A 16,194-nucleotide genomic window follows, 5' to 3' on the forward strand; every position below is an offset into this window, starting at 1 on the left:
ATTCAGATGCCACCCGGTACTATGTCAAATGCGTTTTGAAAATCCAGATACAGTATATTGACCAACTCACCTTTATCCACATGTTTATTCACCTCACCTCTTCCAAGAAACGTAGTAGATTGGTGAGGCAAGATTTCCCTTGAGTAAATTCCATGTTGGCTTTGTCTTATTAGTCCATGCCTCCGTATAGAGTCAGTAATTTTGTGCTGTATAGTAGTGTCTACCATTTTTCCCTGCACCGTTGGGCTCACCGGTCTATATACATATGAGAAGAGATCGGAGGACCTGAATATGTACACACCCTAGAGGAGGACACAGAATCCATAGGAAAAAAACCTCTATGAGAAACCAAAATGCAGCACGGAATAGAGAGGTCACAGAACTTAAAAGTCCTATGACAACATTGTGTTGGATTTTGCAGCTTTCTTACATTACTATTTACTGCTCACATTTTACACACTCAACCTATGTTGGGGTACAATCCTGAGCTTTATTTTGAGTTTCCTTCCTTCACTTAGTTGATTTGTTTTGTTTGGATCAGTGCAACTTTTTGCCTGCCTGCACTTTTCGAGCAAGCACCCTTTCTCTTTGCTTGCGATATGAACTGGATCTATAACTTAAAAAAAAAAAGCCTCCAGTGATCTGCATCAGTTTGTATCAAAGGACATCAGGATCAGAAAGTGCAAATTGAAACCATCACTACAATTTGTGAGTTGAAGTTTCGTGTTTTTGACTTATATTATCTCTAATTTTCTGATACCTTGCTGAATCTTCCTCCACATCAAAACTTCCAAATAATGTCACAGGAGTGAAATACAGCCTTTTGCTGCATGTCTCTAGTGAACAGAAGTGTCTGTTAGTTTTTAAAGTCCAGTATCTAATATTTATTTTAAACTAGTAAAAATGGCCCATTTCTGAGACCAATGAAACGGGCGCTAGCAAGGTTTTCTTCGTGTGTGTGTGTGTGAGAGAGAGACAGAGTGAGTGCGATAGTGTGTGTTTGTTTGCCATAGAGTGAGGCTGTGTGTGAGAATGAGTGTGTGTGTGTGTTAGAGGGAGTGTGTGTGGCAGGTGCCCCCCCCCCCGTCTCCCGCCCGCTTTCCTTCTCCCCCCTGTATTCTTTCCCCTTTTCTTTTTTCTGCCCTCTCCCTCCCCTTCCCTGCTTCAGGTTCCTGTGTCCCCCTCCCTCCGTCTTTTAGGGTCTGGGCTCCCTCCGTCCCACTGTGTTGTTGTAGCTGGCTCCCTCCCTACCACTGCCATGATGAAGCTGGGTGGCTGGCTGGCTCCCTCTCTCCCACGTTGTGGCTGGCTGGTTCGTTCGCTCCCTCCCTCCCTCCGACGTTCAGTCTGCCTGCCTGCTTGCGTGCCTGCCTCCCTTCCTCCCTGTTACGTTTTGGTTGTGTCTCTCCCTTCCTGTGACGGTCAGTGTGGCTGGCTCTGTCCCTCGCTCTCTTTCTCGGTTGTCGTTTGCGTTCGCGTTGCGTGTGATGTCATCGTGTGTGGTATGGGAGGGAGCGGGTGTGCTTTTTGTTTTGTCGAGTGTATGTGCTCCGCCCTCTACGTCATCACGTTGTGACGCGAGGGCGGGGCAGGCACTCCTGAAAACTGATCTACGCCATGACCAAGTACTTGGAATGCTGGGAAACGTGGCCTCATAGAACGTTGGAGGTGCGTTTTATATAGAGAGATATATAGGTAGAATTAGCTGGCTGCATGTCTCTTTTTAAACAAGAAGTACTCTGGGATATATATATATCATCCGGTCCAGGCTTGCCTCATTACATCTTCCAGGATTACAGAGATTAGTTTCTCATGACTCATCAGCATTGAATACCATCTCTAGCACCGGTATCTCCCCCCAGGTTGTCCTCAGTGAAGACCAAAGCAAAGAATTCATTTAGTCTCTCCACTACGTTCTCGTGTTCCTTGAGTGCTCCTTTTACCCCTCGGTCATTTAGTTTTCCAACTGATTCTCTTACTGGCTTCTTGCTTCTAATATACCTAAAACAGATTTTTTTTTTATGAGCACTGATAATCTAGGATTTCAATAAGTTGTGAAAGAATAATCCATACGCTGAGATGGGCCTTCCATTTGTGGGCTATTTTTATATAAACCTATTTCATGTTTCTCAACTACACAAATCCAAACATTTTAAATCCCATTTTGTAAAAGTTTTTACTTGCTAACTACTTCTGTACATTTTGTATAAGGGTGATTTTACTAAAGCTTAATGTACACTAACGAACGTTACAGTGTGCTGCTAAGTGCCACATGACCTATAGGTATAAAACATGATGCGCATCATTTAGCGTGCGCTAAGCTTTAGTAAAAGGGCCTGTGGAGGGGCATTTTTGAAAGAAATGTCCAAGTTGCGATTTGGACGTCCTTGTGACGGTCGTGCAGTTAGAGACGTCCAAAATCGAACTTCGGTTATACCGATTTGGACATCTCTGTGAGAAGGACGTCCATCTTCCGATTTATGTCGAAAGATGGACGTCCTTCGCTTTTGAAAAGGAGCCCAATAGTGTGCGTACTACAAAGAAATTGCAAAACTTGTTTTTTTGTTTGCTACACCAGTTTTCTCTAAACCTTGCAATTTTTCTTCACTTTTATTGGAACATAGTAAACAGGGAACATAAGAAATCGTTGAAGTTGGGAGTTCTAGCATGATGAATGCTTAACTAAGTTGATGTACTCTGACCAAGTTATACTAATTTATTTATTTAGATTTTTGCTCACACTTTCTTCGGTAGTAGCTCAGGGTAAGTTACATTCAGCCCTGGAGGGCTCACAATCTAAGTTTGTACCTGAGGCAATGGAGGGTTAAGTGACTTTCCCAAGATCACAAGAAGCAGCAGTGGGACTTGAACTGGCCAAAACCGGTGCTCTAACCACTAGGCCTTCTGTATGCTCCTTCCTCTTAAGGTTTAAAACAAATCGGAGAAAGTTTTTCTTTACTCAGCGCGTAGTTTAGACTCTGGAACTCATTGCCGGAGAAGGTAGTGATGGCAGCTGGCCTTGCTGAGTTTAAAGGGGGTCTGGACAGATTCCTGAAGGAAATGTCCATTGATCGTTATTAAATTTTGGGTTTTTTGCCAGGTTCTTGGGGCCTGGATTGGCCGCTGTCGGAGACAGAGTCCTGGGCTTGATGGACCTTTGGTCTTTTCCCAGCGTGGCAGTGCTTATGTGCTTAAGTGCCCAAGAGTGATATGCTGATGAGACTGTCACGTTTTACACACCCTAATGCAACATTTTATAAAGCAATGTTTATGTACAGTGTGTGTGTATAGATATATAGATAATGTTCAAATTCTTGTTGCTGAATTTTGTCTTGTATTCAAAAACCCGAGACTTTAGATGTGGTATTACTGTAGTTGATCAACAGATGCTTCCTTTTTTAACCTTGCAGACCATATAACTGATCTCTTCTCATCGGAAGACTTCAATGATCTTACAGAGCTGGTCCTTATTAATGCTGTATACTTCAAAGGAAACTGGAAGTCGCAGTTTAGACCTGAGAACACCAGGGCCTTTGCATTTACTAAAGATGATGAAACCGAAGTGCAAGTCCCAATGATGTACCAACAGGGTGAATTTTATTATGGTAAGCAGTAGAAAGACTTGAATGTTGCATGTAACATAGTAGATGATGGCAGAAGACAACCTGAAGGGTCAATCCAGTTTGCTCAATAGTCACACTTACCAATTCATGATTAAGTTAGCAATGAATGTGGTATAATACCTAATCCTGATCTTTCTTTTCCATTTTTGAAACCCAGAACCGCTTTTTAAAAATTTTGTTTTAAGTTGCGTGTAATATATCCTGGGTTTACTGGCCATATCTTGCAGTGTGTAATTTCTTCCATTACTACAGAGGGGAGGAGAGAAAGGGAAATGGGACTTGATATACCGCCTTTTCTGAGGTTTTTGCAACTACATTCAAAGCGGTTTACATATATTCAGGTACTTATTTTGTACCAGGGGCAATGGAGGGTTAAATGACTTGCCCAGAGTCACAAGAAGCTGCAGTGGGAATTGAACCCAGTTCCCCGGGATCAAAGTCCACTGCACTAACCACTAGGCTACTCCTCCACTAGCAACATTCCATGTAGAAGCCTTCCCTTGCAGATCAGCAATGCGGCCGTGCAGGCTTCTGTTTCTGTGAGTCTGTACGTGCAGGACGTCAGACTCACAGAAACAGAAGCCTGCGTGGCCGCGTTGCTGATCTGCAAGGGCAGGCTTCTACATGGAATGCTGCTAGTGGAATAGTAACATTAACATTCCATGTAGAATCTCAATAGTAGCAACATTCCATCTAGAATCTGAAATAGGGAAAGGGAACTGGGACTTGACATACCGCCTTTCTGAGGTTTTTTGCAACTACATTCAAAGCGGTTTACATATATTCAGGTACTTATTTTGTACCAGGGGCAATGGAGGGTTAATTGACTTGCCCACAGACACAAGGAGCTGCAGTGGGAATCGAACTCTGGTCCCCAGAATCAAAGTCCACTGCACTAACCACTAGGCTACTCCTCCAAGAAAAGAAAGCACATCAATTTTTTTTTTTTTTAAGTATTATTGTCTACAGTGAGTAGATATTGTTGGAACAGAGGATGACTTCCAATAATGAGATTATAGCGGGTAGATAATGTTAGTAGTGGATGATTTAATATGATCAATAAAATAGGATTTTATAAAGGATGACTTTAATGGGAATTTCTTTTCCTAGTTTTAAAATAAAGTTTATGTGAATTTGGATGTGCTTTGTTTGTGACTTAATTTTATAGTTTACAATATTTCACATTTACTAAGGTTAACTTGTAATGACTTTTAAGATGTTGTCATTTTTATGCTGTTTGTATTGTACACTGCCCAGATCTCAATTGGGTATGGTGCGGTTCATAAGAATTTAAATTTAGTTTAATTTAAAATTGAAGGGGTTTTTAGGGCCATTTATCCATCTGATTCACCAAATTTATTTACTTCAAAATTTTTATTCTGCACAATGGAGTGGATTTGTGAGTGGAGGAGTGGCCTAGTGGTTAAGGTAGTGGACTGTGGTCCTGAGGAACTGAGTGATTCCCACTTCAGGCACAGGCAGCTCCTTGTGACTCTGGGCAAGTCACTTAACCCTCCATTGCCCCATGTAAGCCGCATTGAGCCTGCCATGAGTGGGAAAGCGCGGGGTACAAATGTAACAAAAATAAAATAGATACTATTGGAGATTCTACATGGAATGTTGCTACTATTGGAGATTCTACATGGAATGTTGCTATTCCACTAGCAACATTCCATGTAGAAGGCCGCGCAGGCTTCTGTTTCTGTGAGTCTGACGTCCTGCATATACGTGCTGGATGTCAGACTCACAGAAGCAGAAGCCTGCGCGGCCACATTGGTGATCTACAAGGGCCGACTTCTACATGGAATGTTGCTAGTGGAATAGCAACATTCCATGTAGAATCTCAAATAGTAGCAACAGTGGAGGAGTGGCCTAGTGGTTAGGGTGGTGGACTTTGGTCCTGGGGAACTGAGGAACTGAGTTCGATTCCCACTTCAGGCACAGGCAGCTCCTTGTGACTCTGGGCAAGTCACTTAACCCTCCATTGCCCCATGTAAGCCGCATTGAGCCTGCCATGAGTGGGAAAGCGCGGAGTACAAATATAACTAAAAATTAATCCAGCACAACTTAAAAAGGTGTTTAACAACTGCACTAGCAGAGGAAGTGAATTGTTCAATCTGTTTATAAAGTTCCTTCAAATCAGGCCAGGCTGCAATACTGCTGACATCTTCCGAGTCTGCAGATATTGATCAAGAGAATCTGAAATACTTGACTTCCATATAGCCAAGAATACTTTATCATCATTGTCATTATCTGCATTAGAAGTAGTGCTCTCTAATTCATCACTTGCATTTTCATCTTTATCGTCGTCATGATGTCCAATGACAGAGAAGGCTTAACAGTTTATTTTTGTCTGTTGGTAAACTGTATGAATGGCTTTGAGAAATGATTCAAGAACATCAAACACACAGCCAGATGGGGTTCACACCTTCCACAAAAACGAAACACAAACAGAAATTGGGTGGAAAGGAACCAGTATCAAGTGATCAGTCACCACATCAAGGTAAGATGCTCCAAAAGAAACCTTTATTATGACCCCAACATGGTCCGTGTTTCGGCTAAAACGCCTTCCTCAGGGGTCTACAAAACAATCGATGAGTGCTCAATTTCGTATCGATTGATGGAGCATTTAAAATATCTTGACAAGCGTCTTGTGTAACGTTCTGTCAGTACAAATACAATGCTCCATCAATCGATACGAAATTGAGCACTCATCGATTGTTTTGTAGACCCCTGAGGAAGGCGTTTTAGCCGAAACACGGACCGTGTAGGGTCATAAAGGTTTCTTTTGGAGCATCTTACCTTGATGTGGTGACTGATCACTTGATACTGGTTCCTTTCCACCCAATTTCTGTTTGTGTCAAGATCATCAAATCCATGGGAACCCTTCAGTCTTAAGGCCAGACAATCAGACTTCCTCTCTAAAAACTCATCAGTCCAGTGGACAGTAACCCGAATGAAAAAATTTCCATGGGATGACCAGCAGTCTGTTATGGTAGAGACATATATTTGTTTACCAAGAAGTTCAACCATTTTTTCATCTTCGCTTAAAAGTGACCCAACTCATCACTTTTCTGTTTGGCTAAAGACCAGTAACCAATTCAACAAACACAGGCAACTCCACTGTTCTCTTTTGACTATATTCACCAAACAGCAAAATTTAAGATGAGATTATCCACTGTTTGTGTGACTAGGTTTGCAATAGCCAAATCCTGTTCCCAGTTTTGCTGTTTTTCATTTGATTTACCAAGGAATCATCATTTACATCTTGCTTTCGCTTTTAACTGCAAACATCAGGTGTAACTGAGTAAAAGTAGTAAAAATGGGTGAAATCATTTCAGTAAAATTAACAGATGTTTACTGTACTTCTTTACAGGTAAAAGTGACAAAACCTTTACTTAAGTACAGTAACTACATTTGCTTAGTTACTGTACAACACATAACTCCTGACTGGGTTAATGTTGCTGAACTATTTCTCTTTTGTGTATGTCTCACTCTGTAGCCTGTCTTTGATTGTTCTTCACTTCTGCCATCTTCAGTGACTGATGCAATGGGTGGGGATTCCTCTAAATTATAAGATGTTGAGCAATTTTAAGACCCTTTAATTTAAAGAAGGGGTGTGTCAGCTTCTTGTCTGATTAATATGTTGGTTCTATTGTAATCTGCTTTGTTTCTGAACTTCCTTATGTGAAAGCTTCAAATGAATAAAGTTTAGGGATACTTAAAGATGTCTTTATCCCTTCCTTTTCAGGGGAATTCAGTGATGGCTCTAATGATGCAGGAGGTACATTCCAAGTTTTGGAAATACCATATGAAGGGGATGAGTTAAGTATGATGATAATTATTTCCAGACAAGAAGTGCCCCTGGTCAAATTGGAGCCTCTCCTGAAAGCCCAAGTAATTCAAGAGTGGGCCAACTCTGTAAAGAAACAGAAAGTGGAACTTTATCTTCCAAGGTGAGACATTGGAATATTCTGTATTAATATCTGTATTCTAGTAGGGCTTTTCAGCTTGGAGAAGAGACGGCTGAGGGGAGACATGATAGAAGTATTTAAAATAATGAGTGGAGTGGAACAGGTGGATGTGAAGCGTCTGGTCACACTTTCCAAAAATACTAGGACTAGGGGGCTTGCGATGAAACTACAGTGTAGTAAATTTAAAACAAATCGGAGAAACGTTTTCTTCACCCAACGCGTAATTAAACTCTGGAATTCGTTGCCGGAAAAAGTGGTGAAGGCGGTTAGCTTAGCAGAGTTTAAAAAGAGGTTAGACAGTTTCCTAAAGGACAAGTCCATAAACCACTACTAAATGGACTTGGGAAAAATTCACAATTCCAGGAATAACATGTATAGAATGTTTGTACGTTTGGGAAGCTTGCCAGGTGCCCTTGGCCTGGATTGGCCACTGTCGTGGACAGGATGCTGGGCTCGATGGACCCTTGGTCTTTTCCCAGTGTGGCATTACTTATGTACTTAGTAAATAGGGAGAACTAAGGGGAGTATCAGGATTTCTGAAATGAAATACTTCCCAGACGGACACATTTATTCCATGGTATTTATTCTTTTGATATGCTGCTTGGTACATAGCAGTAAAGCAATACAGAAATACAAATGAATACAGAATGTAAGACTTGGGAAAATCTTAAAAGAGACTATTACAAAATAAAGAACATGAAAGATAACATAAACATAATAGAGATAATCAAATAGTTTTCTCTAAAACCTATATGCTCCAAAAAGTTGAGTAAATCCATGTTTTTATGTTTTCTGGAAAAAAAAAGTAGATAATTGCAGGCTTATTTTCAATAGAAATCAAACAAAATAAAACATGGAAAAGAAAATAAGATGATACCTTTTTTATTGGACATAACTTAATACATTTCTTGATTAGCTTTCGAAGGTTGCCCTTCTTCGTCAGATCGGAAATAAGCAAATGTGCTAGCTGACAGTGTATATAAGTGAAAACATTCAAGCATTACTATGACAGTCTGACAGGCTTATTTTCGAAAGAGAAGAACGCCCATCTTTCGACACAAATCGGAAGATGGGCGTCCTTCTCACAGGGACGCCCAAATTGGCATAATCCAAAGCCAATTTTGGGCGTCCCCGACTGCTTTCCGTCGCGGGGATGACCAAAGTTCCTGGGGGCATGTCGGAGGCGTAGCGAAGACGGGACTTGGCCGTGCCTAACACAAGGGCGTTCTCGACCCATAATGGAAAAAAAAGTGCGTCCCTGACGAGCATTTGGACGACTTTACCTGGTCCGGATTTTCTTACAACCAAGGCACAAAAAGGTGCCCGAACTGACCAGATGACCACCGGAGGGAATCGGGGATGACCTCCCCTTACTCCCCCAGTGGTCACTAACCCCCTCCCACCCTCAAAAAAAAAAATCTTTAAAAATACTTTTTTTGCCAGCCTCAAATGTCATACTCGGGTACATCGCAGTAGTATGCAGGTCCGTGGATCTGTTTTAGTGGGTGCAGTGCACTTCAGGCAGGCGGACCCAGGCTCACCCCCTCCCCCACCTGTTACACTTGTGGTGGTAAATGTAAGCCCTCCAAAACCCACCACAAACCACTGTACCACATCTAAGTGCCCCCCCTTCACCCGTAAGGGCTATAGTAGTGGTGCACAGTTGTGGGTAGTGGGTTTTGGGAGGCTCAGCACACAAGGTAAAGGAGCTATATACCTGGGAACATTTTCTGAAGTCCACTGCAGTGCCCCCTAGGGTTCCCGGTTGGTGTCCTGGCATGTGAGGGGGACCAGTGCACTACAAATGCTGGCTCCTATCATGACCAAAGGTCTGGCGTTTGGTCGTTTCCATTATCGCCGAAAATCAGAAACGACCAAGTCTAAGGATGACCTGAATGTCAAGATTTGGGCGTCCCCGACCATATTATCGAAATGAAAGATGGATGCCCATCTTGTTTCGATAATATGGGTTTCCCCGCCCCTTTGTCAGGGTGTCCTGCAAAGACGTCCTCAGGAAAACTTGGGCACCCCTTTCGATTATGCCCCTCTTGGTGTCTCTAAGGTATCACCCAAGGAAGGACCAAAAGAAAATAAAAGAATACAGTGGGGCATGTCAGTCTAAAATTTCTGATAGTGGATGTAAGCAGAGTAGTCCTTTATGGAGTGAACTTAAGTGATGTCTTGGATTGTATTTTCTCAAACAAGCTTCATCCTGTAACCAATGTGAATTTCCAAGAACTGGCACCAATGTGATTTGAGTCTCTTCAATCCAGTTAAATATGTCACTGTATTTTGACTTAGTTGAAGCCTTTTGCCATCAGACTTTACTGTAATTCTCTATTTCAAGGATTACTACTGGATGAAACTCCTTTCATTGAGGAAAGGCTTAAGAAGTTGGGGCTCTTCATCTTGGAAAAGAGATGACTTGGGGGGTGGGGGGATATGATAAAGGTTTACCATATCGTGAGTGGAGCAGAATAGGTAAACATGAATCAGTAGTTAATTTTTTCGAAAAATACAAAGACTAACACTCTTGCTCCACATGTAGTTCGTCATTGTTGAATACCGTTCACTTTTAACTCACTAATCCATCAGGTTGCTTGCTCTTGTTGTACCACTTGTGGGTGGTGTTGGGTTTGAGGTGCAGTGGGGTGGATATGATTTAGGGTAGATTGAAGTGTTTTGAGGTTGGGACATGAAGGGTGGGTGAAGTACTTATTGAAAACCATTCATTGGCCTGATTTGCTTATCCATCCATTTAGGTTGTTGTTTCTTTGTATGGATAATGAAAATAAAGATACGGTAATATTTTTAAAATCAATACGAGAAAATAATTTTTTCAGTCAATGAATTCTTAAGCTCTGGAACTCATTGCTGGAGAATATGGTACCAGTAGTTAGCGTACTTGGGCTTAAAAAAAGGTTTGAACAAATTCTTGGAGGAAAAGTCCAGAATCTGTCGTTAAAATAGACATGAGGAAAGCCGCTGCTGTCCTTAGGATTGGTAGCATGGAATCTTGCTACTCATTTGAGTTTCTGCCAGGCACTCGTGACCTGGATTGACTGCTGTTCAAAGCAGCGTAGTGGGCTGGATGGACCATTGGTCTGACCCAGTGTGGCTGTTCTATTCTTATGTAATCTGCTAGTTATGAGAGCATGAATTTGGAGTGAAAATAAGATTCAGGTTGACATCATGTGCAGATGGAGAAAATGAATGTGCACAACTTTGTTGGTATAAGACCTCCTAGTTGTCTAACCTGCAAGTGATCCTGATAGTCAAAGCAGTGCAACACCTACCAATAACATATTGACAGAGAAACAGAGCGGGGTTCACACTCTCCACAGCAATCGGACACAAGAAAAATGGGGTGGAGAGGGCCCAATGTCAAGAGATCAGTCACCACACGCAAGGGTAAGACTGTGGAAAATATTTAGTTTTCGCCATGGCCCATGGGTAAATTGGGCCTCTTTTATAATCATTTGTATCTCGTTTAAATTTTTCAATCTTACCCTTTTTAATATCTTGTTTAAAAGTATTACTCCGAGAATTAACATCTAAAATAATAGTGTTGAAATTTTCGTCGTCTTCCATTTTTTCAAACTTTTTAGCAGTGCGTTATATGAAGTGCTTGTCAAGGCTTTTGTGATTCTTATTAATTGACCATTAAATGCTCCGTCAATCGATATATCACCGAACACCAATCGATTGACCCCTGAAGAAGGCTGATATAGCCGAAACACGGACCGTGTTGGGTCCAAATAAAAAGGGTTTTTTTAGAGCATCTTACCCTTGCGTGTGGTGACTGATCTCTTGACATTGGGCCCTCTCCACCCCATTTTTGTTGAATAACATATTGACCTCATGCTGGTGGTTGGCTGTAGAGAGCCACAATGCAGTTGACATGTTATGTTTTAAAATTGGTTATTTTGCCATGTATCAATTGGATTAATGAACATAGTTTGATCCCCAGAAACATAAGCCAGCAGTTGCATGCTGTTGGCAATGCAAAAGTGTAAGTTAAAATAGTGCAATTAATGCTACTAACAGTGATTAATGTATGTTAAATACAATGGTTGAGCACAAAGAGCCTTGAGAACAGTGGGCTGAGAGCCAAGGAAGCCAGGGTTCAAATCCAGCTTCTGCCACTGACACTCCTTGGGCAAGTAGGACAAATAACTTTTGTTTCATTGCCACAATGGCATATTGTACCTGAATATATTTATATTATCGTTGCTCAGTGCTTTTTTTGTAGAAAAAAAGGTGCCGGTACTCATTGTGGGCGGAGTCACCACATATGACTCCACCCCTATTATAGCCACACCCACATTAGCCACACCCCTTATACCAGCCATAGCACATATAAACAGACATCATTGAAAATATACTAGTATGAGTGAAAAAAACAACGTGATTTGTTTTCATTATAAATAATTTCTGTAAGTTGTTACAGCTCCAGTATACCCAGTGCAAAATAAGACAACAGATGTAAATTCTCAAATTGGACATATTCCAAACACTAAAATGAAAATAAAATGATTTTTTCTACCTTTTGTTGTCTGGTGATTTTGTTTTTCTATCCATATTGGTCCTAGTCTCCGATTCTGCTGCTCTCTATTTGTTCTCTTAACTCCGTTTCTAGGGCTTCCTTTTCATTTATTTCTTTACTTTCCGCCTTTCTTCTTCATTTCTTGCCCTACATCCAAAAGCTGGGTCCTCCGCAGACTTGACTGTCCAGTGGATCCAGCTTCTGCCTATTTTCTACATCCATGTGCAGTTTTTCTCCTCTCTTCCTTTTCCCTCATCTCATCTCCTTCCTCACTCTTCCCTCGCCTCCATCCATGTCCAGCATTTCTTCTCTCTCCCTTCCCTCTCCTCCATCCACCCATGTCTAGCAGCCCTCCTCTTCCCTGCCCTCCCCTCCATCCATCCATGTCCAGCGACCCTCCTGTCCCCCTGCCATCCACCTATGTCCAGCGACCCTCCTGTACCCCCTGCCATCCACCCATGTCCAGCGACCCCCCGTTCCCCTTGCCATCCACCCATGTCCAGCCATTCTCCTCACTCCCCTGCCCTCCCCTCTCTTATGTCCAGTGATTCTCCTCCCTCCCCTCTCCCATGGCCAGTGATTCTCCTCCCTCCCCTCTCCCATGGCCAGCGATTCTCCTCCCTTCCCCTGCCCTCCCCTCTCCAGCGATTCTCCTCCCTCCCCTCTCCCATGTCAAACTCCCTTCCACTCACTGTCTCTAACCAAGTCGCAGCGGCAAACTGGTGGGCGACATCATTTCCTTTCGGCGAGGGCGGGCGGGACGCACGCTGAGAAGGCAGGGAAGCGAAGGACGACGGAGGAGCTTGATGCCTTGACTAGCGCCGCCCACCAGTTTGCCGCTGCGAATTGGTTAGAGACAGTGAGTGGAAGGGAGTTTGACATGGGAGAGGGGAGGGAGGAGAATCGCTGGAGAGGGGAGGACAGGGGAGGGAGGGGAGGGCAGGAGAGGGAAGAGAATCGCTGGATGGACCTGTGAAAAAAGGTGCCGGTACGCCGTACCGTTGCGTACCGGCACAAAAAAAGCACTGTCGTTGCTCCACTTTAAGGAGCATAATTCTGACAATTCTCCTTGCTAGCAGATAGCTTGGTTCTGTATTTTCTATGTTAAATTGTACATTTCTTAACAGGTTCAATTGGTGATATAAACTAAATCTGTGTACCAGTTTCCTTTTTATTGTTGCTTTGTTTTTTTTTAAGGAGGAACCTCACCCTGTGCACCCCAGTTACCACCTTGTTTTGTTACCTTGAATCAAATGCTGATCTTAATGTGCGTCTCCTGATTGGTGCAAATCAGGTTTTCATCCATAGTTTGCACCATCATCCCCTCAGGTTTCTGTTCCTCAAATCTCTGACTCTGCACTTTATTTACTAGCCGTTAAGCCCGTTAAAATGGGCGAGATTTCCAGCTACCCTCCTCGCCGCCGCTCCCTCCCCCCCTCCGTGCCGGGCCCCCTGCACTGACCCGACAGCGCCTCTCACCTCCGTTTGAAAGCGCTGCAGGCAGCAGCAGATCGCTCTGCTGCTGCCTGCAGCGCTTCCACACGGAGGTGAGAGGCGCTGTCGGGTCAGTGCAGGGGGCCCGATATGGAGGGGGGCGGGAACGGCGGGGGGGGAGGGTGGAGGTTGGTGCGCGCGATGTTCGTTTCCAGGCGGCAGCGTCCGACAGTGACAGTGACTCCGTTTCCCTCTCTGTTCCGCCCTCTGATGTCATCACGTCTTGACGCGAGGGCGGGACGGAGAGGGAAGTCTCTACTGCGCATTTGCAGGTGAGTCGGCCACTTGCCATTTATATGTTTGATTTTTTTTTTAACATTGAATCTTCATTGCCAAACATTTGACCTTTTTTTTACAAGTTTTCATAGATCACTCATTCTGTTTAATCCTTCAGGGGAGGCAGATAGTATTGTCATTTGCAACAAGACAAATTTTTCCTTCTGACTCCTTCGGTAATAACATTCTCGATGCTATTCAAATGGAGCTGTCTACAGGATTGATCCTTGAGGCACTCCACTAATCTATTCAGTTGCCTGTTGTTGAAAATGGATTTACAACAGTTGATTATTGGCCTCTGATAGATTCCAGGGGGGAGGAGTACGGTGCATTTCTTTTAACGTATTGTGCTGCATTCTTCAGTTGCTATGAATAAATGTCCTGTCCCTGGTTTTGTCCAAGCTAATCTAACAAACGTGCGCTATAGCTGTAGGATTGGACTGTAATTTCCAGTCTGCAGCTAATATTATCATGAAATAATGCTACCAGTGGTAATCAAAATGTTTTACGGCCTTAGTTTTAGGAATAAGCATACTGGCTTGCCTTCCGCACCACAGAGCAGCAGATAGGAAATTCATCTTTTTCTGCATACTCTGTGACTGGTGTGATTGTTAACTGATCTTGTGTTTTGTAAATAGTGGTGTACCATTCAGGGCTAAAAACATCCAATTGGCACAAGGTTCCTTTTCATTTTTAAAAATTATTTTTTTTTTTTGAAGATTGCACTAATCGCTATGAATTTTCAAATTTTTAAGAGCCAAATACCACATGAAACCTACGCTTGGGGCCCTTCTATAAAATTTAAGTTTTGGGCTTAATACGGTATAATGTGGAGTGGAGGAGCGGCCTAGTGGTTAGAGCACCGATCCTTGATATCCAGATGTGCCCGGTTCAAATACCACTGCTGCTCATTGTGCTCTTGGGCAAGTCACTTAAACCTCCAGGTACATTGGTTCCACGTTAGGAGTCACAGACCGAGAAAGGGATCTAGGTATTAGGAAAGGAATGGAAAACAAAAATGAGGACGTTATAATGCCTTTGTATCGCTCCGTGGTTCAACTGCACCTCGAATATTGTGTTCAATTCTGGTCGCTGCATCTCAAAAAAGATATAGTGGAATTAGAAAAGGTGCAGAGAAGGGTGACAAAAATGATAAAAGAGGATGGGACGACTTCCCTATGAGGAAAGACTAAAGCGGCTAGGGCTCTTCAGCTTGGAGAAAAGGCAGCTGAGGGGTGATATGATAGAGGCCTATAAAATAATGAGTGGAGTTGAATGGGTAGACGTGAAGCGTCTGTTTACGCTTTCCAAAAATACTAGGACTAGGGGGCATGCGATAAAGCAACAAAGTAGTAAATCTAAAATGAATTGGAGAAAATGTTTCTTCGCTCAACTTGTAATTAAGCTCTGGAATTCATTGCCAGAGAATGTGGTAAAGGCGGTTAGCTTTGTGGAATTTAAAAAACCTTTTGGTGGCTTCCTAAAGGAAAAGTCCATAGACCATTATTAAAATGGGGAAAATCCACTGTTTATTTCTGGGATAAGCAGCTTAAAATGTGTTGTACTTTTTTTTGGATCTTGCCAGGTATTTGTGACCTGGATTGGCCACTGTTGGAAACAGGATGCTGGGCTTCATGGCCCTTTGGTCTGTCCCAGTATGGCAATACTTATGTACAAAATTTAGATGAGCCCTTCAGGGACAGGGTTTCCTGTCCAGACAGCCCTGAAAGCAACACTACAGACCATGAATGCTATCTATATAAAGACAACTAGTAAAATAGGTTAGACAAACCAGCAAAATAGGTTAGAGAACAGATGTAACTAGCAATAGTGATGTGCAAATAGGAAAGCATTTCAAAGCCCAGGGTCTGTTTTGCAAGTTGGGAAAACTTCAATTCCGATAGCAGCCTCTGCATTTTACAGCCATTTACTTCCCTGCCGTCCTCGGCACCTACAAGAGTAAGTGCCGGAGACCATATCCAGACTCCGAGTAGAGTGGCGTCGCGGCTTTCAGAGGAAGTCTGTCACTAGAAAGATGGTCCAGTCATTGTGTGGTTCACAAAACAAACCGTAATGCAGTTGTACAGGAAGAGATGAAATTAGGGGAAAATAATTGTACAGCAGTGAACATGGCAAATCTTACTGAGCAGCAAGAAGAAACCAGATTGAGTAGGATGCAGAGAAAACAGCAGCAGTGCAGGTTGCAGACGACGCCTAGGTAGTTTAGGAGCAGCAGAACAGATGTGGAGAAGGTGCACACTGGGCAGACGAACCAGTGGAG

At 42.9% G+C, this 16,194-nt stretch overlaps 1 protein-coding gene across 2 annotated transcripts in view; it reads left to right on the forward strand.

Moving 5' to 3' along the window:
* The window catches only part of SERPINI1 (serpin family I member 1), a 93,346-nt gene that overhangs the window by 47,475 nt on the left and 29,677 nt on the right, over positions 1–16,194 (forward strand). For both annotated transcript variants that reach the window (XM_030216787.1, XM_030216786.1), the window contains 2 exons: positions 3,411–3,605; positions 7,375–7,579. In XM_030216787.1, the coding sequence (XP_030072647.1) occupies positions 3,411–3,605; positions 7,375–7,579 (400 nt within the window). The remainder of the gene's footprint in view (positions 1–3,410; positions 3,606–7,374; positions 7,580–16,194) is intronic.

This window comes from Microcaecilia unicolor, chromosome 10, assembly GCF_901765095.1.
Source record: "Microcaecilia unicolor chromosome 10, aMicUni1.1, whole genome shotgun sequence".
NCBI lineage: Eukaryota > Metazoa > Chordata > Amphibia > Gymnophiona > Siphonopidae > Microcaecilia > Microcaecilia unicolor.